General features: G+C 32.4%; 3 protein-coding genes across 6 annotated transcripts; 2 read left to right on the forward strand and 1 right to left on the reverse strand.

The window, feature by feature from the left end:
• Positions 1 to 2,049: 2,049 nt before the first annotated feature.
• Positions 2,050 to 3,676, reverse strand: Rpn6 (regulatory particle non-ATPase 6). Its single transcript, XM_088272257.1, has one exon. It carries the CDS (start codon positions 3,514 to 3,516, stop codon positions 2,257 to 2,259), a length of 1,260 nt encoding a protein of 419 aa, XP_088128383.1. The 5' UTR covers positions 3,517 to 3,676; the 3' UTR covers positions 2,050 to 2,256.
• Positions 3,677 to 4,704: 1,028 nt separating this feature from the next.
• On the forward strand, positions 4,705 to 9,650 carry LOC148302042 (dnaJ homolog subfamily C member 28). Of its 2 annotated transcripts, XM_088272237.1 has the most exons (6): positions 4,705 to 4,970; positions 5,105 to 5,210; positions 5,472 to 5,696; positions 7,205 to 7,410; positions 8,598 to 8,745; positions 8,904 to 9,650. In XM_088272237.1, the coding sequence occupies exons 1-6, from the start codon at positions 4,966 to 4,968 to the stop codon at positions 9,303 to 9,305; spliced, it is 1,092 nt and encodes a 363-aa protein (XP_088128363.1). In that variant the 5' UTR covers positions 4,705 to 4,965; the 3' UTR covers positions 9,306 to 9,650. The 2 variants fall into 2 exon arrangements, with proteins under 2 accessions (XP_088128363.1, XP_088128364.1); XM_088272238.1 differs by lacking the exon at positions 8,598 to 8,745 and having other exon boundaries at positions 4,726 to 4,970.
• Positions 9,651 to 10,295: 645 nt separating this feature from the next.
• On the forward strand, positions 10,296 to 20,495 carry LOC148302043 (glycoprotein-N-acetylgalactosamine 3-beta-galactosyltransferase 1-like). Of its 3 annotated transcripts, none has more exons than XM_088272251.1 (7): positions 10,296 to 10,440; positions 14,207 to 14,330; positions 15,771 to 16,039; positions 16,273 to 16,411; positions 16,802 to 17,025; positions 18,336 to 18,493; positions 19,464 to 20,495. In XM_088272251.1, the coding sequence occupies exons 2-7, from the start codon at positions 14,221 to 14,223 to the stop codon at positions 19,722 to 19,724; spliced, it is 1,161 nt and encodes a 386-aa protein (XP_088128377.1). In that variant the 5' UTR covers positions 10,296 to 10,440; positions 14,207 to 14,220; the 3' UTR covers positions 19,725 to 20,495. The 3 variants fall into 3 exon arrangements, with proteins under 3 accessions (XP_088128377.1, XP_088128378.1, XP_088128376.1); XM_088272252.1 differs by having other exon boundaries at positions 10,339 to 10,370; XM_088272250.1 differs by lacking the exon at positions 10,296 to 10,440 and adding an exon at positions 10,666 to 10,825.
• Positions 20,496 to 21,897: the final 1,402 nt, after the last annotated feature.

Genomic DNA, 21,897 nt, shown 5'->3' on the forward strand with positions numbered 1-21,897 from the left:
GAAATTATATTATTTGTATGGTATCCCAAATGTCCGCCTCCATAGTGTAATGGTCAGTAAGCTGGGCGACCATACTGTAGGTTCCGGGTTTGATTCCCAGGGGGGGGTCAAATAAAAATGGTGTTTTTTTCATTCCAATAACTATTAAATATTACCCTGGACTGGTACATAAAGCCGACAATACTGCGTTTATATGATGCAGTGCCCTATGCATCATCGGGTGCGGATAAGGGTTCAAAAATAAAATATGAATTCATATTAATTTTTTTTTTTAATTATTACAATAACAATATTTGTGGATTTAAATTTTTTCATTAAAAAGTTAAAGTACTTGTTTCTGCGGCTCTCTAATATATTTAGTAATTTGGATTGGCCCGGAATTGTGTTTGGTTTGGACAGGTTATAAAGAATTAAACTGAAGTAAAAATATTACCAGGAGATGTATGGTAGAGATTACACTTTTTTTATTCACACTTATGTGAAATGAAGTGGTGACTAAATAATGATATTTGAAATTAAATGCCAGATAATAATGCTATTTGAAAGTGGATTTCCTTTATCAAAATATGTAACTCGAGTGGAGTAGAAACCATAAAGATATATTACGAGACATTAAATACTTTTTAAATCGTACTTTGGAAATGGATTTTTAACATTCAATGCAAATAACTAGAAACAGCTCCTTAACGTTAGTTGAAAGATCAATCAGTATAAGTTTATAGTGAAGAAAGCGGAAATTCAACCCTACAGCTCCTGATTGCGAATATGGGCAAAATACAGCTCAGCATAGGTGAGTCAGCTTCTCCTGGTAGGTGTATATGGTCTTCTTATTTATTAACAATCTATAGGTACTTTGTTTTCAGGACTATTACATTCCATCTGAGCATCGTCCACTTATTTTGGATGCTGGAGGTAGACTTTGTATTTTTAAAAAAACTAACCTATATCACAATAGTTGTAACTCAGTAACACACTAATGACGGGTATTTCTATTCCATTTGGTCGATTGATGTTTAAGGATAGGAAGGGTATTTTTACCTCCTGCACCGGCCTCATTTCAAAGTCAGAAAAGAAGGAATCACAAATTCAATATTTTATAAATATGCTCCGGTCAGTCTCCACCTTAAGAATATTATGTACCAATCTCTTTGTTAAGGTCTTAACTATATATACATAATTATCAAAATTCCGCAATTCGCCAGCGGTCCGCAGGCGTAAATAACACCCGTCTTGAGTGTGTTAAGGCCCTTACTTACCGAGTGCCAACGCTAACACCACCTCTATGTTCCACTTTTATATAATATATATATATATATATATATATATATATATATATATATATATATATATATATATATGGCTTTTTAACAGTGTAAACATGTATTGGCAAACCACCAATGGTTAAAAAAGAAAGTTGATGAGTATGCAAAATAGAAAATTTTATTTTGAAACAGCACAAGGACAAATACACATTATAAAGCACTATTTTAGAATTAATATTTAATGGTTTTCACTAAAAAATATATATGAATACACTATAAAGCATCAGCTTTACGCTATCCAATTTCATCAATTATACTTAATGAAGTCCTTAAAGTTCGATAAATGATACTTTTATTGAAAATTATTACAGAAATCTATAAAAGAACAAAGACATCAAATGTCTAAGTATAAACAAAGGATCACCTTCATTTTACTATACTGTGTGTAATGTACAGTTACTGAACTTTGTTGAGGATGTTCTTTGTGGCACGAGGACCATAGAATAACAGTATGAATAATCTTTAATTCTAGTTAGATGTTTTTTTTTCAAGATTAGGTACTAGGTATTGCAATGTTTAATTTATTTAATGATTGGAAGAATTGCAGAATTTTTATGTGTTTATTTATGAATGACCGTCATAAATAATGTCTACAATAAGAAAAAAGTGTAGTTATCTAACCTCAAAAGATTATTTATCAATATAAAAATTGATTTAGGTTTTCGAGGAAAAAAACATTAATACTATTTTTAAGACTTATAAAATATATTTGAGAAAATAAACAAAAAATGGGAAACAAATTATATTCTGATTAGTATTATTGGGTTAGTCGGTACAGAATGAAAAATAATTTTGAGATACAATTTTACAATAAAAGGGATTTAAAAAATATATACTCAACATTCGATCTTAAGATTTTAATAAAAGTTATCAAATTATACAACAAAAAAATTGAAATTAATTTGGTGCTGCGAAGATGGGCATTGAACAGCATCTATGAGAGTTTCTTAGCCTTGTGATACAGTGTGTCCACGACCTTACTCATGTGGTGGATAGTTTCAAGGGCAGTCTCGTAAGTCTTGTCTACGGCGGCTTCCTCGAACACTATCAGGACTCCCTCCCCCTGGTCCAAAATGCCATTGAACTTCTTATCTAAGATCATTTGGGACAGTTTCTTTTCTACCTGAGGCACTGGCAGCTTGATGCAGCTGCTCACATAGTCCACTTCCACGCGGCTGTACGGCTCGATGATGCGGCACAAGTTCTGTTCCAGCATGGTGTCGTACAAAGTCCCCAAGTGAGCGCGCACTATGACATCCTCTTCCAACTCTTTGTTATACGTTTTGAGCGCTTGTTGGAAATCCGCTAGAGAGCGTTTGTGCGACGCCTGCGCCACACTCTTCATGGCGTCTATGTCCGCTCCCGCATACTTGAGGGCCAGCTTGCCGCTTATTATGTGTTGGACATCGTCGGGTTGGTTCAACATGATTTTAGACAGAAGCATATACTTTAATGCGGTGAGCGCCTTGGGGCTCTCTACGCTGTCGTATCCCTCGAAAGCCTCGTAGAAGTACGAGTAAGCGGTCTTGAAGTCTCTCTCGTCGGCGGCGTGCAGGATTCCCGACTGCAAGTCGAGAGCGGCTTGCATCTTGGGAGGGCAGTAGATGGCGTTGGCTGTCGTTCTGGCAGAAGTCAGGGCGGCGCGAGCTTTAGGCAAATTACTGAGAGCGTGATAAGTCTTACTTTCTAAAAGTTGAACTTCTACTAGGAGGTTTTTATCATCCAGTTTCTTCAGTTCCTTTAAAAGGGTACCGCCTAGAAGAAGGGCCTCTTGGAACATTCCTGTATCGAAATAAAGAGCGACGAGTCGAGATTCCAGCGACTGTCGTAAGAATGTGCGTTTTTCTTCTTTGGCCCATTCTATACATTCTTTGCACAGCTGAACTTCAATTCCTATTCCGGCCTCGAGGTCCAGAAAGAAGTCGACTAAAGACCTAACCAATTTTGCGGCTTTTGCTTTACTGATGACACTCAAAAACGGCCTGGTGGCTTTGATGAGTTCGGCGAGTTCTTTAGCTTTACCTTCCTTCTTGTAAAGCTCTCCCAAGCTGAGGATTTTTTGCTCCTTTTCTTTTATGATTTCTTCGTCGTCTTGTTGTATTTCTTCTTCGATAACAACTTTATTCAAGAAATGAATGCCTTCATCCCGTTTCGTTGTCGAACGGGAGGTATCGAACATTACAGCACCCGCCATATTATTGCTTTCTATATTCACTACAATAAAATATTATAATCGCTCAGTCATCAACGAACGAAAGCGAACGGCTACGAACGGCAATGCAATGTCACTAGTAAACCACAGAAAAACGCAGCATGAAGAGAATAGACAAACATTGCATTACAATGTTCCACACACACTAAGTTTGACTTCAGAAATGTGTAAAAAAATTGTTTATGTTTCTTGTACATTGTCTATACCTACTATTATAATTAGTAGTTTGTGACTATTATTTAGACACAATCACAGACTAACTAATTTATATAAAAACTGCCAACTGCCTCGATTTTTTATGGCTAGAAGTGATATTCGCCATCGGCCGGAAGTGACGTAAACGGCTAGAAGTACTAGGCTCCCGGCTGGGCGTGACTTCGCCGCGGCTGAATGTTGAATCCACCCGCCGAAATATTTATCATTCATTTTTCAGGTTAAATGGTATTTATATTGAAATTTGTTGTATCACATATTTTCAAAATTATAATATTAATATTACAAAGAAGATATTTCACTATCTAAATTTATTTATTTCAGTGTAAACAAAAATAGAAAGGTCACGGCTAAAACGCGACATTTATAAAAAGAGTTCAGGCGATTAATAATGGTTACTCAACTCAGCCTTACAATGGTAAATGGTAATGGTAACTTTTTAAAATTATTATCTCAAACTATGTATAAATATAAGGCTTTTCAACCAAAACAAAAACGATAGAACTTTCAAATTACTATATTATATTTAAAATTCTAGAAAATACAATATTTTAAAAGGGCTGAAGGAGTGCCCACCACTTCCTGAAGTTATGTTTCTTAACGGGGGTGCCAGCGCTCCTTTGTGGGCGTTTTGGAAGTCTGGCTAGGCGTTTTTAAATTTTTCGCATTTGGGTGGTGCTGCAGAAGTTCAAGGGAGCGTTGTGTCAAGTTAGAAAAACTGCACTTTCATACGCAAAATTTAACTTTTACTTTGGCATAATACTCAATATTATCAAGTTCTTCATGTACGGATTTCTATTTTTCTATCGATAATTGTCTATAGCCATAGTTTGTCTATATTTATTTGAAATATTTGAACAACTTGTTGGTATCTCGTATTTTTCGTTCCCGTTTTGGTGTTTTTGTTAGTGCATTAGTGTATCTCGTCATTTCTGGTCGTTTTTTGAACAATCTGACGTTTACGAGTCGACCCCCCCTGGACACAATTTAGACGTTTGGCGCAGTTTGGCTTTGTGATTTTTCCGCTGACAGTTTAAAAATAAAAACATTTCTTGGGTTTTGTGTCAACGTGTTTCTTATAAATAAATGCTTTTTAACACTCATTTTTCATTTGATTATTTATTAGTTTCTGCTCATGTAATATACAATATGTCATAATATATCATTGTACGAAAAACTTTTGAATATACGTGTAGTAATTAAGATATTTCCTACTCTATGAGGTAAATATTACATAATACATATTTTTGTTTTTAATGAACTGTTTTTGTGAATTATTGCCTTTATGATATTAATATAAAGATTGATTTAATTAACATCAAATAATTAAACTGTATTTTTTTTACTTTCCTTGCAGATCCCAAAAATATTTAGGGTCCAGACCCCCTTTTTTAAAATGTGACAATTGCTTATTTATAATCAAACATTTTAAATCAAGCATTCAATACAAACTTAAATTAAAAGTAAGACTAAACAATAATTAAATATTATAATTTAGTTTGTAATTGATTGTGATTTTTTTTAAATAATAAGGTAAAAGTATTTTAAATTTATTTTCTAGACTCTACACTTTTCTACTTTTACAATCTTAAAATTAATAACGCAGTTCTCTTCAATAGAGAGACTAAGCTCTTGTGCTTGGAGAGGGACTTACACTTATTATTTATTGTTTATGTTTGTTGGTATTTTAATTTATTTTTGTTATAATAGTGATGTATTTTTAGCAATGTTATGATCTGCTCAATGTCAGAGAAAACAGCGATCAGGAGACAGTCAGGAGAGCGTTTCTGGATTTGGCCAAAAGGTTCCACCCCGACTCTGGCTCTCCGGAGGCGGATGATGAAAAGTTCAAAGAGATTGACTCTGCCTTTAGATTCATTAACCGGAAAATTTCTCAAGATAGATGGGATGTAGATGAAAAATTATGTGCTAAGGAGTTTGATATTAAGGTACACATTTTATAAATGTTGAAATAAGTTAATAGCACTGGAACATAGAGAGGGTGTTAGAGTTGGCACTTGGTAAGTAAGGGCCTTAACACACTTAGGACGGGTGTTTTTTACACCTGCGGGCTGCTGGCGATGGGATTTGATAATTATATACATATAGTTAAGACCTTAACCAAAGAGGTTGGTGCATAATATTCATATAAAAACATTAAATATGTAATTCCTTCTTTTCTGACTTTGAAATGAGGCCGGCGCAGAAGGTAAAGATACTCTTCCCGTCCTTAAGCATCAATAGACAGAACGGGTAGAAATACCTTTCCCGTCCATAGTGTGTTAATATTAATGACTGGTATATTTTGGATGAATTCGTACGTACCCACAGAGACTATAAGTTGTGAGAGGACTGTGATCCCTCTCACTTTTTATTATTATTAACCTTTAAAGTGGATATGTTGGTAGTAGTCCCCCATCGATGGGTTTAGAGTACCCATTCCAACTTAGTCAAGTTGATAGTTGATTTTAATTGTATTTCAATCATATTTAGGTTAGATTAGATTAGGAAGAGTTCTTTACGGTGGTATGGACATGTGGAGCGAATGGATAATGAGAGAATGACTAAGAAAATATATGTGGCGAATGTGAGAGGAAAAACAGAAAGAGGATGACTGAAAAAGACTTGGTATGATCAGATCAATCAAAACCTAAAATCTGGCAGTGTCAAAAGTCTGCGTAATCGGAAGGCATGTATGACTAGATGTATGGATGTGAAGGAGGCGAGGGTGTATGTCAGGACAGAAGAGTGTGGCGTTCCATCCTTTCTGCCTACCCGTGCGGGGAAACGGCGTGATGGTAGTAGTAGTAGCAGTAGTAGTTTAATGAAATAGAAATATCAAACATTTATTTATACTAAGATAATAAATTATAAAAATTAAAGTTTTTAAAATCTGCTTGATCGTTTTTTATCCCCAATGTAGACAAAATTCGCTGTGAATGTGGAAGAAGCAAATATGAGGAGATTTTAAATGCAAAAAAATGTTTGCAAAGGTAGAGTTTTGGCTTTCTATTATTTATCTTTTCTCTTATGTATGGCTACTCTTGTGGAATGATGGTTAAGTCATGTAATATTGTGTCGGGTTGTGGTCCCGTAGTTAGTGTCGCGGACTCTTGAATCAGAGTTTCTCGGTTCGAACCCACTCTACCACAATTTGATACCTATATCTAATAATGAGCCGCTTAGGCTCACAGAAATAGTATGAAATTGAAATATTTGTGTAAATAATAAAAACACAAATATTTCTCTTTTTATCTATTAAATTATTAAATTTATATACACTCAACACATGATAAAACCATAGGTTCATATGTAAAAGTTTAGGTTTACTAACTTACTTGTAAATTTTCTAAAATAAATTTTCTGGATGAAATAAATAAAAAAAAATCTGAAAAATATAATGCAATTTATGCATGTTTATAAATGCACATACATAAATATATTGTTTACACCTCAGCATACCGCGCCTCAACACAGACAGTATTTGAGCTTCGATGGTGTGGGACATGGTTCACCAAGTCAGCGGGAGAAGCAATGGCATAAAAAAAGAGCGATACAAACTGCAATAAATATATCGGAGTATGGAGTTTCCAAGACAATTGCCGGCGATAAAGCACTTATCAACAAAGAAGAAAAAACTCAAAAGCACAATATAAAAACACAGTAAGCGCAGAAATACTTCTTGTTTCTAAAGCAACTAAATAAATATATTATATTCCATATTTATCTCTCAATCTCTGTCCGCCTCCATAGTGTAATGGTCAGCACGCTCGGCTACCGTTCTGGAGGTCCGATTCCCAAGGGGGGTAAAATAAATATAAGTGATTTTTTCACTGTAATATTTATTCAATATTATTACCCTGGACTGGGTACCTGAAGCGGAGGGCTGATCACCTTTCCTTCATGTGTAAACAATCAAGATAACACTGCGTTTATATGACGCAGTGCCCTATGCATCATTGGGGTGCGGATAAGGGTTTTATTATTATTTTATTATTTATTTCTTCTCCATCAAATACAGAGAACAGAAGAGGATGACCAAAAAAGACTTGACCAGATCAATCAGAACCTAAAATTTGGTGGTGTCAAAAGTCTATATAATTGTAGGGCATGTATGACTAGATGTATGGATGTGGAGGAAGCTAGGAGTGTGTCAGGACAGAAGAGTATGGCGTTCCATCCCTCTCTGCCTACCCTTGCAGTGAAACGGCGTGATGGTAGTAGTAGTAGTTATAAAATATGTAAAAGAAACGTTTTCTTTGACCCCACGCCTCATCCAGATGTCACATAGGGCACCACATAAGATCAATGTGGTATTAACTTCATCTGTAATTATACTAAGGTAATGTGATCAGTCCTGTGCTCCAAATGCTGTATAAGTATGGGACATTTTTGTAAGATATAGATGGTGCGAGTGAAGGAGCTTAAGATTAAGGATATAACTGCTTGCCATATAGGAAATAAATTATAGAATCAATAGTATGTAGGAAAACGAGAATATCAGCAATGCCTAGGTCACACGAGATTGCATGCCCTAACTTGTACAAGACTGTAACTTGGACACTGCTAATTTGCATGAGTTTGATTTAATAGTTTATAACATATTTCCCATGTGAACAGTATTCACAGTACACCATATTTGGGTTATGTTATTTTGTGTGCTTGATCAAATTTCTTCTATTTGCAGCACTTTCTAAATTATTTGTACTATGCTATATACACAGGATTACTTATACTATATTTATTCTACTCACATTTAGAGAGATAATTTCACCCTCAAATGCACACTGTATAATACAGAAATAAACCTATTATCTTGTTAATAATTCCAACTTTCGACAATATTACAGACTTGGATTTGATCGGTTAGTTGAGGATCTCATACAAGAGTCAATGTCAAAGGGAGAATTCAACAATTTACGCGGTTCTGGGAAACCGTTATTAACTCATCAAAATATCAATCCTTATGTGGATTTTGTTACTCATAAATTAAATCAGGTACCTAAATTTAACATGCATTCATAATTGATTCAAACTTTTCTGTTATCTAAAATTTTTGTATATGTAAAATGTATTTTTTTTTTCCTTTAGGAAAAAAACTAATAAAAAAATATTGTCTGCAGTGAAATCATAATGCACATTTTATTTTATTACAGGTTTTAATTGATAATGGTTTTACACCAGAATGGATAACACTTCAAAAGGAAATTAGACAAGAAATTAACTTGTTAAGATCAAGACTTCTAACTGAACGGAGTCACTTGGGTCCTCTTCCATTGGCACCCTCCGAGGAACAGTCGTGGGCACTCTCTTTGGAAAAGTACAAGAAATTACTTAAAAATATTAATACCAAAATTAATCAATTTAACCTGGTTGTGCCGATTCTAGACAAACAAATGTGTCTTATTGATATGGAAAAAGAAGCTGAAAATGCTCTTAAAAGTAAATTGGATACAAATACGAAGGAATCAAGTGAAACCTATAATTTCGATAAAGACACCAAAGATACTACAAAACCTGAAACATTATTCGGTGTTCTCGCCTCAATTTTTAAATAGTTACCATTTGCAATTTTACTTACTTTATTTTAATATCATTGTTTTATTACAAAACAACACACAATGTTTAAAATGTATGTACAGTATATATTATGTTTCAATATATTTGTCAATACTGAGAAGTAACTCTCCAATTGCTCCATAATACCATCAAAGCCATTTGTTTAAAATAATGGATAGCTGTGAGGAGATTTTGTATATTTTAAGAATTATTTGTACACACTTCTGGGAATTGTAAAGAAAAATTACAGCATCTTTAAGATTAAAATGACAGAGAGGATTCTGCCTTTGCGGTTTATTTTTGTATTGAAATGTTTTTACTGCGCAATAAAACATAATAACAAACATAATCGTATTATTTCCACAGTTTACATTTACGTTCTCATAAAACTAAATTTTGTCATAATAGTAACCTTATTATTTACTTGTAAGTATAACAATTAAATAATGATGGTATACAAAAAAAAAAAAAAAAATGAATCAGTTGAAACGAGTGATTTGCAAGTATAATACATAGGGGGCGCAAAATTTACAATATTATTGTACCAGATACTGGATTATTCACCCTATGGATGTGATGTCATTTTAAAGGTGTCTCAACTGGATATGGAACATGTATCATTCTTCCCTTTTTTGAAAATGATGGAAGCCTGAGCATCCCAGAACTTCCGACATGGTAGTTGGCTGGCTTAAGTGATCACTTTATGCACTTATGTAATGTTCATTCTGCCCATTATTATATTTTGCACCCAAACAGGTGCCAATTTTTTTTGCATAAATTACTCTGCTACCCCTTCGGAAATGGCAGAATGTTTAAGCATTACGGTTTTTGGTTTGTTTTGAGTTTGCTGTGTTCTTGATGTTCAACTTCACATACTTTGATTAAAATGATCATCTGACGAACACTTTGATCATGTGAACGCCTTTCAATTGGTTTTTGTGTATTTTGTTTATATTTTAATCTATGTACTCTCGTCATCTATGGAATGTAATGTATAATTAATTTGCCAAATGTCAAAACTGGTAAAAACTCAATAGTTTTTTTCTAAATCGCGATTATTGTAGGTACATAGTTGGTCAATCAATTATAATTGTAAGAAAAACTCGTTGTTTTGCGCATGTGATGCATTTTGGAGTAAGTTACTTGTGAATTCTAACATCGTTAGGACTGGGTTTTCTACTGATAACTAAAAAATAAAATAAATGTTTTGGTTTATAACAACATATAGACGCGTCATTTGAGTTCCTAATTCTTTCGTGTGTGTGTGTGTTTTTTTGTTTTGTTTTTTATTATTATTATTTTTAAATATGGTTAATTTCGTTTTTTTTTATTACTATAAATTTAACCATATTCGTTATTTGAACATGAGATTTAGAGACCTCTTACATTTTTATTGATTTTTAAGTAATTTAATCAGTGTATTTTGGATTTTCGATACTAAAATGAATTGAACATACCGGTATGCCGCTCCAAGATAAGACTAGCAAACTGAAGTTGATGTTATCTCATATTTTAAGAGGTGTGTAATGGAATAAATGTGTTTAATTATTTTTTTTATAAATCTGTATCCTAATTATTAATGTAATGCTAAAAAAAACTGCGTATGTGTGATCAGCACTATAAATAATTAATACATTGATATACGTAGCATTTTTATATTAAACAAATTCAAGACAATTTTTTTAAAATATAATTGATGTTTTATAAGAATTATTGTGTCTGCCTTCGTGGTGTAATGGTTAGCGTGTTTAGATACCCTGCTGGAGGTCGCGGGTACGTTTTCCAGGGGGGGGGTGATTTTTTTTTTTTACTGATTTTACACCGTAATATTTATTTGATATTACCCTGGACTGGTCCCTGAAGCGCAGGAGTGATCACCTTGCCTTCATGATAGTAACGATTAAGATAAAACTGTGTCAATACTGTGCCAATGCAGTGCCCTATACACCATTGGGTGCGGATAAGGGTTAAAAATAAGAAAAAGAAAAATTTCATTGTAAGGTCCTAGTTTTATTTAATAGATGGATGAATAATCAAAATGTGAATATGGAAGTCTGGGTATTTAGAAAGATTACAATCTGTCATTTATTGTTTTTCAGTGGTTACTTTATACACTAACATTCACCATTCTCAATTGAAAATCATGTTAGCAATCCCCAGAGAAGGTGATAAAATCCATCGGATGAGAGCAAATTTAATTTTATCAAAAATATTATTTATTTGTTAGAGAATTTACAATACCTTCCTTTTCGGACTATGAGACGTGTAACATTTATAAGAAACACAATTTTAGGAAACAGTATTTTATTCTTTAGATCATGGGACACTTAATTTTATGATGATTTTTCTATTTATAATGGTACTTCTGTTAGTGCTAGTTAATACTAGTTTTTTTTTTAATAAACACTTGTATAATACCACTTATTGAGTTTTATTTCATTACACACGGTTAGTTTCCAAAACTACAGTTGTTTTCGAAACTAGTCATGTGTAATGAAATAAAACTCAAAAAATGGTATGTACAAGTGTTTGATAAAATAAAAAATCAATATGTCATTCCACAAAGTTAATGCCGAATCAATAAATAATAAATTGTTACGTATTTTGAATTTTTTTAAATCATAATTTGAGTTGTGTGCCACAACCTGCCTTGCTAAGTATACCTTATACACTTCCTAAATAGATATTAGTCAGTAATCTTAATTTTTGAGGCAATATATGTACATAATTAGTTTTTTAACCACTTTTCATAAAAATGATGTAAGTTTTAAGAATAAGTACATTTTACTAGATATTTATGTATTTATTTATGGTTCACAAACAATGAAAAACACATAACATGAAATAAAATACAATGTAATGCAAATTGTTTTAATGATTTTCATCAATTAGATGAGAACACAACAAAGAAACAAGTAAAAGCACATGTTAAATACATATTTAAATATAAATTTGGTCGTAAAAAAATAGTAACAATAAAAAGTAAAGAATTTTTTTATACGTAAAAATTAAAAGTGAAAATTATGCTTTAACATTAAGGTGGAAAATTCAAGACTACTAAGTTTAATTTTTTTATTAGTATTCTATTCACATAAGAATGCAATACTAACTGATGAACGTTTTAAATACTGTATCCTTGACTTTTAAGCGTTAAGGTCACTTAGAGAATAGATTATTTGAACTATTGAACTCTCATTTCATCAGCGGATAGTAGACTTACTCGTGTCTCAAATATAAATGAATGATTCAATGTTAAAAAACATCACTGGCCCTATAGCAAGGGTGGCCAACCCGCGGCCCGCGGAGCATTTCACATATTTTGTGAAATGTGTTTGCAAGTGTACATAAAACCACCAAAAGAACATTTTGACGTGCGTAGTTCGTATCACATCCCATATATGGAAGTATTTCACTATCGTGGCAATTTTAAGACCCATATAATGGCGTCATGTAGTAAAGACGATGGACCAAAGAAGAGAAGAGTATGTAACAGAAGCGCTGAGAAGTTTTCTGATTATTTTTTGTATTGCCTAACTCTTATTTAATGAATTCATAAAAAATATATATATATATATATATATATATATATATATATATATATATATATATATATATATATATATATATATATATATATATATATATATATATATATATATATATATATATATATATATATATATATATATATATATATATATATATATATATGTATATATATATACATATATATATATACATATATATATATATATATATATATATATATATATATATATATATATATATATATATATATATATATATATATATATATATATATATATATATATGTGTCTTTTACATTTTAGTCTCCTTGTTAAGAATTATTCGCTATCAGAAGTTAAATATACCTTATCATAGAAAAAAAACATAACATCCTTATCTTTTAATGTATGTATATTGTTATATTATTACTTCATTATGTTTGATAGAATGTATGATATATTCAAATAATATTTAAAATTAGTAATAGGAATAAACATATATTTTCCAAATGATTTTACATATATCACGTAATATCCTCCTAAATCACCAGATCTATTGTTTTTATCTCCTGCTACCAATTATACTTATCTGCATTTTATTATGCGTCCAGCATTTTTTTATGTTGATAATGTAACATGTATTTAAAAATTCACACATTGTTTTTTTTAATATTCCATTGGTATCAGTAATTTAGAGATGGAAGTCAAATATTGTGGAATAAATAATAACCCACATCCTGGTTTTCACTCGGTTTAGTAATAATATATTTTTATAAAGCTGAAATCATGATTAGTATGCATTTACACATATCGATTGTAATCTGAGCATTCAATCATAATAATAAGTTGGATATGCAGTTATAGTGCAGCAGAACTTCTGTAAAATATTTAGTCATTTGTGCTTTTGGATTTAAACTTTGTTTATTGAGATAGGATTGACTCGTATCGGCATATAACAAACCATAATACGTAATAGTGTATTTTTTTAAAAATAAAGTATGTACCATAAAATTATACAAGGGAGTGATTTAAAGATTTTTTAATCTTTTATATTTCTGATTATTATAAATATTATAATATAAATTTATAAATGTTTTATAAAATGTATGAAAATTGGCATAGTAAAAAAATCAATATTTTCAGCACTTTGATACCTTTTTATGTTAAAAACAGTTTTAATTATTAAAAATAAATTATCAGATAGTAGATGCAGACTTGCACAGGATTCATTGGAACTCATGTTTGTAAAAAAATGCATTTTATTTTATTTTATGTGTATTGTGAATTCGTTACCCAAGAATCCTTAGTATTTTTTACTGAATTATGGATTAACATATTTTGATTCATAATGAATATATTTTTGTATCTTATAGGAACCCGTCCTGCAATGAATCACAAATTTATCTTAACCCTCGCAATAGGTATATCGACTGGCTTCAGTTTTGCCTATATTTTGCTCATCTCTAGTGAATACAGTTCCCGAAATGGCTGGTTTGGGTAAGTTTCCGCCTAAATCTCAATTAATACAGTGAAACCTCTATCCATCGTTTTTAAAGGGACCTATTGAAATTAACTATGAATGCGGGAAAACAATGAAAGCGGCATTAAGAAGTTTATACACAAAGAGATGCTATCAAGTGAAGATACCGTTCTCCCAATCTGAATAACCATTGGTAGGTTCAAATTGTAAGGGGAATACAACGTTTAGATATAAATAAACGTTTTAATTTTTTTTTTAAAATACGAAGTTGAACAGAACCAAAAAATAAAAATAATTTAAATAATCTGTGATCGACATTTGTTTTTTGTTTACTGTTTTATTTACTGGTCAACAGTATGTTTTCATATTTGCAAATATTTTTTTTTGCCATTGAATGTGCGTAGAAGAAAGTTTTCAATCTTTCAAAGAGTGTGCATGCTTCTGAAAATAGAGGTACAGGCAGCAGCTCCTCTTCATCAATATTGACCTCTCCTGCTGTATCCGTCAAACTTGCGTCACATAGGCTTTCGATAGTTACTATCCCACACGTTGGAATATTGTCATTGAATGTAACAACATTGAGGAGAATGTAAAAAAAAAACAGCCAAAATATATCAAATATGCAGCGTAATTCTAACGATGAATGCGGTAAAATGGTGATAGATAAATTATCAATGCGATCTATTTTTATATGAATTCGGGGTAGAAGAAATAAACGACACATCCGGGAAAATGATTATTTGAGGAACGATAGATAGAGGTTTCACTGTACTTACAATTGTAAATTATCGCATTCCACCCCCGGGTCTTTTTGAAGTCAGACAACTTCTTTACTAAAAATTTCAAGAGAATAGAAAAAAGTCGTTGATATTCTTGCGGCATGAAAACCTAAATTCCATGTTATAAATATTACTATTTCATAATAAAAACCAGGTTTCATCAAATCAACCTGACTGTAAAACAAATTAGTTGATAAAAAAAAACTAATCATTTAACAGCAATATGCTTATTGCTAGAGTTAACATATTGTGGGTATACGGACAAAAAACGTTAACTCTAAAATCCCTGTTATTTAAAGCTTTTAGCCTGAATAAAATACCCGCTATTAAACTTAAAGTTGAATTTACTTTTAAAACTTCATAAATATAAAATTTCAAACTACTTAGTGTATTTTGCCGGTTTAAAGAACGTTGAAAACTTTATAATACTGCATCATTAAGTCAAAATTGCATATTTTCCAGTTAACGTTTTTTGCCAGTACAGCCACGATATAAAACATCTTGGAATATTAAGTGTCTTTTTCCCGTTGACACCAATAGGATGAAGAGATTTGGCTATTTTACACAGTATAATGGTACTAGACATCGGATGAAGGTCAAGAGTGAGCACCCATTAGATGAAGTAGGTAGATCACACATTAGGGTCAGCCTGTAATGCTTATGTTTTATCTTGTTTAGTAGCGACTGCTATTCCCACGATCCCCACAATGTGAGACACCACGACAAGGAAGGGCAGGTGGAAGGAACGTACAAGTTTGGGAAACATGATCACAGTGAAGAGTTTCACAAGTTTGAGGACCGAGCCGTAGCCGAGGAAATGGCCAAGAAAGTGCGAGTCCTGTGTTGGATCATGACAGGCCCCAATAACCACGAAAAGAAAGCTATACACGTTAAGAGAACTTGGGGACCACGCTGTAATATCCTCCTCTTCATGAGCTCTGTCGCTGGTAATAATAATTCATATTTATAATTTTAAAAACTTGTACCACATTAAAAATCAGGTTTATTAATTTACTGAATGAGATTTGTGCCTTCTTTTTTTTCACATGATTTTCAAATCGATATTGAAGAATTTTACTTAAATTTTCATGGCTCCTCAAATAAAAGTAGCCTTTTTGATATATTCCGCCATGTGCCATATTTCTGATAATTTAAAATTAAATTTCAAGTATTTTTTCAGATGACAGTCTTCCTACAATAGCCCTTCCTGTAGAGGAAGGACATAATCGACTGTGGGGTAAAACCAAAGCAGCTTTTCAGTATGTCTACGATCACTACAGAGATGAAGCCGACTGGTTCCTCAAAGCTGACGATGACACGTAATGCTATATTTTTTTTCCGATCTTTATGTGCTGTTTTGTCACCAAGTTTATTTTCTCTATTAGTCTCTCAGAAAATAATTATACTATCAAAAGTTTTGTGCGAAAATATTATTGTGAAGATCCAAATTTTTTAATATTTATATAAATTATGGTGAAATTTGAATTTTCATTGTTCTAATTCATGAGGTTTTACTGTACTTGAAAGTGATGCAGCTAAAAATATATTTGTTTTGAAATTTCTCTTTAGCTCCAATTACCTATAACATAATATTTTTTATTTATTTATATTTATATATTATATGCATACTTACGTACAGTTGATAAAAAGCTTTTAATTCAATTTTACTTTATAACTATAATAAACTTATTTACTTTCCATTTTAACAGCTATGTGATAGTGGAAAACTTGCGGTACATGCTGTCCGCACATAGCCCTCAGGAACCAGTGTACTTCGGTTGCCGTTTCAAGCCGTTTGTGAAACAGGGGTACATGAGCGGTGGAGCGGGTTATGTGCTCAGTCGAAGTGCTCTCGATCGCTTCATCACTAAGGCCCTCCCCTCACCCAAGCTCTGTTCTCAGGGGAAAGGCGGTGCTGAAGATGTCGAAATTGGTAAATTTATCTCTTATTTTTCAAATCCAAATTATAAAGGCGGAGACTGACTGGAGCATTTCGTCGTAACGTAACATGTTACAATGTGAGTATGTTACAAGGCAGTCAGTACACCGAGCCGAGCTGCTCGTCGCTCGTTCCGAATGCTCCATCCGAAGTCGGATGCAATTTTAGGTTAGTACAGGGTTGCCAATCTGTGGGAAATTCCCCAAACTGCGGGGAATTTGTGGGCACTTTAATTTTTTTTTCTTCATTTGGGGTAAGCAGTAACTTATTAAAATCACAGAACCAAGAATCACGTCTTCGTCGTCCGACATTTTAACTACAGTACGAATGCAATGTTGCAAAGATTCATACAAATTTTGGTTCTGAAATCTGAAAATCTGAATTTATTGATTCAGATTTTCAGATTTTTTGGCGTGACATTTGGCAACACTGAGCACAAGGCCACTAGCGAGCACTGATCGCGGTCAGTCAGCAATGCTGTAACGTTATAACGTAACATGCTCGCCGCGAGCGATGTTACGATGATTTGTTATGACGAAATGCTCCGGTCAGTCTCCGCCTTAAGAGATCAGATTTGTGTAATGGAATTCCAAACGAATTGCATGTTATGTATTAGACTCTCCTGTATTTTTGCCAATGAGTATTTGGAGAGAGTTCTTCTTCTTCTTCTGCTTGGTGTAGACCTTGTGGTCTGTTTTTAAGAGGGATTAGCCTCCTGCGATGTCGATTCCCAGCTGTCAATCCATCTCTTTGGTGGTCTGCCCGCGAGTCGTCTAACTTGGGGCTGGCCGTACAGTGCAATGTGGGGAGTCTGGATCGTTCTATTCTCCTCACATGTGCATACCATTGTCTCCTTCGTTGCCTTTGGAGAGAGTTGCCATCCTAATAATGTAAAGATAGATAATGCAGTTAGCAATATTTTGACTCTATACATCCAAATCTCCGTATACAACTACTGAATTTAACCCTCGAAAATTGTTATTGAGATTTTATATGACTTACAACCTGTCATTAGCTGGTTTGATTAATAAAATCACAAGGAATTGCAAACCTTAAATCATAAACATATTTGTAAAGTATCTGAATAACTATAATTGTGTGATGTTTACTGGTCTTCAATTGGCAAGAGAAAAAAAGCAATCAGTTTTATTTCATTTATTGATTCTTTAAGTACATTGTAAAATAAGCATAGCCAATATTTAAATTTAGCAATTTAGTGCCTGGCTGGTGTGGTCAGCGCAGAAAACAATGTTATTTTCTAAATTGATTGTATTTATTCACCCGCTATTTCTGTTTGATTTCAGGGAAGTGCTTGTCTAATGTGGGCGTGAAAGCGGGCGACTCGAGAGACCCTCTGGGCCGGGGACGATTTTTTCCATTTATTCCAGAACATCACTTGATTCCGGGATCAGTAGATAAAAAGAACTGGTATTGGAATTACATTTACTACAAGGCCGAAGAAGTATGTTCACATTTTAATAACTTTAAAGTACTGCCTTTGTTTCTGTTACAAACAATATATTCTTGCTTATGATAACATACATAACAATCACATTTTCTAGCGTTTGCATGAAGATCGTATAATCTCATCTCAAACAATATTGAATTTTTTCATTTACAGTATTGGTTCATTTTTATATTAATATGAAGAGGTTTTTTTTTGGGGTAAGACAAAATGAGTAATAAGTTTGACTTACACGAAGGCAAGATCTAGAGTATCTTTTCCGTGATTGTTTATTCTAAACAGATTTACACCGAAGAAATCCAGCTAGCATAGGTGCATAATAGCCATGATTTCTTCTTCTCAGTCTTATTCCTCATTGCTGAGGGTTGTGACCCTTGCAGAAGCAATGACTCTTCTCCAGTTATCCCTTGACTGCGCTGCACGTAGCGCTCCAACCACTGAGGTGCCTGCTGCTGCCTTAATTTGATCGGTCCATCGTGTGGGGGATCTTCCTCTCGTTCTCTTTTCCCTCCAGGCTACCGATCATAACTAGTCATTCCAGTCTATCCTCGTTGCCATGCGCAACGTGTCCAAAGAACTGGAGAATCCGTCGGGCACAGATATTGGCCAGAGTCAAGCCATCCAAGCGTAGTTCCTAGCGAATGGACAGCCATGATTTATTTTATTGTAATTAAGGAACACCACTTCATTATTTCTGAATTTAGTATTTTATTTGTTCCAGTAATGATTTTGAACATATGTGAGATCGTTTAGGATTTAGAATATGGCTATTAAGTCCATGTTTTTTGCAGCTTTCATATTTTTAATATTTGACCTTAGAGTACTCAGTTCAATATAATTTATTTGGTTTGAATAGAAGGGAGACAAAATCACAGAGGCAATATGTAAACAGTCTATGGTAAAATCCATATAAATTATTTCTCATCTTTTTTTTATTTGTGTAAATAATTTGTTATGTCAATTTTAGGGTTTAGAATGCTGTTCGGATAATGCAGTTTCCTTTCATTATGTTTATCCTAATGAGATGTATGTTCTGGATTATCTCATTTATCATCTGAAGCCGTATGGGATCAATTACAATATGGAAGTAACCCCGGACTTTAGTAAGAAAGAGTCCGCGTTGAGAGGAGCACATTTTGTCGCTCCCACTGCCAGGAACACAGCCGCGGATGGTAATGAAATCTCCATTCCAGTCTCAAATGTTACGCATGCTAAGGGGAGCAGATAGTGTGTCTTGTGATTGGGTTGATCGCATTGAAAACATACAGCCAACAAATACTTTTTAATATTACACAAACTTAGTTACATATCGTGGGTATACTGGCCAAAAACGTTAACTCGAAAATATGCAATTTTGACTAATTCATAATGCATCATTATAAAGTTCAAAACTTTATAATGATGCATATTATAAAGGTTTGAACATTCTATAAACTGGAAAAATACACTAGGTAGTTTGAAATGTCATGTTTATGTGGTTTTAAAAGTAAATTCAACTTTGAGTTTAATAGTGGGTATTTTATTCAAGCTAAAAGTTTTGAATAACAGGGATTATTAAAACAGGAATTTTGGAATCAACGTTTTTTGCCAATATACCCACAATATATTGGTAATTTAAAATTAGCCTTGTCGTCCAAACAAAATTAGTCCCATAGGAGTATGGCTGGCAATATTGTGCTTGCGGTTATAAATTAAGGGCTATTAAAAAAAAAGACTTGTAATTGTATCTGTAGACTTATTGCATACTTTTGTACATTTTTATGTAATACCCGCATCACAGTTTACATTTTTTTTAAAAGTTTGTTTTCACCGCACGGATGGTTGAAAAAGTACTAAAACCTACTATTCGTTTTATAACTTTTTTTGTGATTACATTTTTACTAACAATATTAGTTAATTGCGAGTAAATCTATAATATTGTAAAAAAATGCTAAAAAAATACTCATAGCTGACTGTAATTTAGTGTGAAGTTCTACATCGCAAAAAAAATAAAATAAAACTGCTGTTTGTTTAAAATGTGATTGCCCTAAGGCTGTACTACCAAACTTACCAAATTTAGGCTAGTTAAATGAATTGTACTAGGTTACTAAAGCTTGTCTTGCTGACTTTAATTTTATTTTTTGTATAAATGCTTTGAAATGGGAGAAATATAGGTTATAATAATATATTTTAATTTTTATAATTAAATTCTTTTATGTGTATATAAACAGAATTGGCTTTTTTGATCCTTAATTTTAACAGTATGTCATTTATTAAATTTATTTACTAGTCATAAAATGAATACTCAAATGTGTGAACTATAATAAACGAAAGCATTTTGGTTGACTGATTGAAATTGTTGGTTATGTAATAATTTTGAGGTTAGATCGGATTCCATCAATTTTTCAATGGTGCACAAGAATAGTTGTGGTTTTAATCTTTTATTTTATGGCAAATTAACCACATATATTTTATTATTGATATTATTATGTACATAGTTAACCGGCTATTGTACCCTTTCTCACTTGAAGATAGAACACCACATATCTATCTTTGCAATTGAATCTAATATTATTATCATAGTGGCATCGAATCATTCCATAGTGCGGAGTGCAAAGTGTCGGTTAGCGGCACACTTAACAAGGAGCAAATTCAGAAGGGATGAAATAATAAAAGATAATATTTCATACGAGCTTATATTTTCTTATACCTTTAGAGTTTGTCTCATTAGAATCTCAATTGTTTGTTTCTCAAATTGTTTATCCGGCATATACAGTACTATTGAAACTAATTTAGGATAAGAGTGGTCAAGATAGTAAAAAAAACCTGAGAGGAGGAATAAATATATTTACGCACATATATTATATATATTTACGAAATATGTTTACATATATATTTCTCTTATTTCTATACCATTGTATACATATATATTTTCCCACATATATTGCTTCTTTAATATTTATAATTTAGTTTATTAAGTCCCCGGAAAAATTGATAGAGATTTAACTGTATCATATATTTTTATTCTATTCTGAACATAACAATATTTTTAATGTATAAAAACTATAACATAAAAGATTCACGCGTTTCAATATCACTTAATCTCACTAGTAAAATAAAAATGGCTGTCAAAATATATTTTAAGACAATAAATTATTTTTAAATATGTATGTAGATATATGTAAGATGCTTTTTTTATTACTGAAAATTTTGTAATGAGTGACATACCAAAGGAAATTGAATCATGCTAATGGAATTTAGCGCATTTTATTGTTGTAAGGTTATGTAAGAGTTGTTCACACTTACTATTTAAGCTTTTTTATAACGTATTTGAGTAACTATTCCATCAAACATGACTTAATTTAGTTTATTTCAATATCACTGTATGTATTACTTTTATTTTATTGTTTTTCTTTAGCATA

Source organism: Brachycentrus maculatus, unplaced genomic scaffold (genome assembly GCF_059751285.1).
Source record: "Brachycentrus maculatus isolate JH-2025_06_01 unplaced genomic scaffold, ASM5975128v1 h1tg000486l, whole genome shotgun sequence".
Taxonomy (NCBI): Eukaryota; Metazoa; Arthropoda; class Insecta; order Trichoptera; family Brachycentridae; genus Brachycentrus; species Brachycentrus maculatus.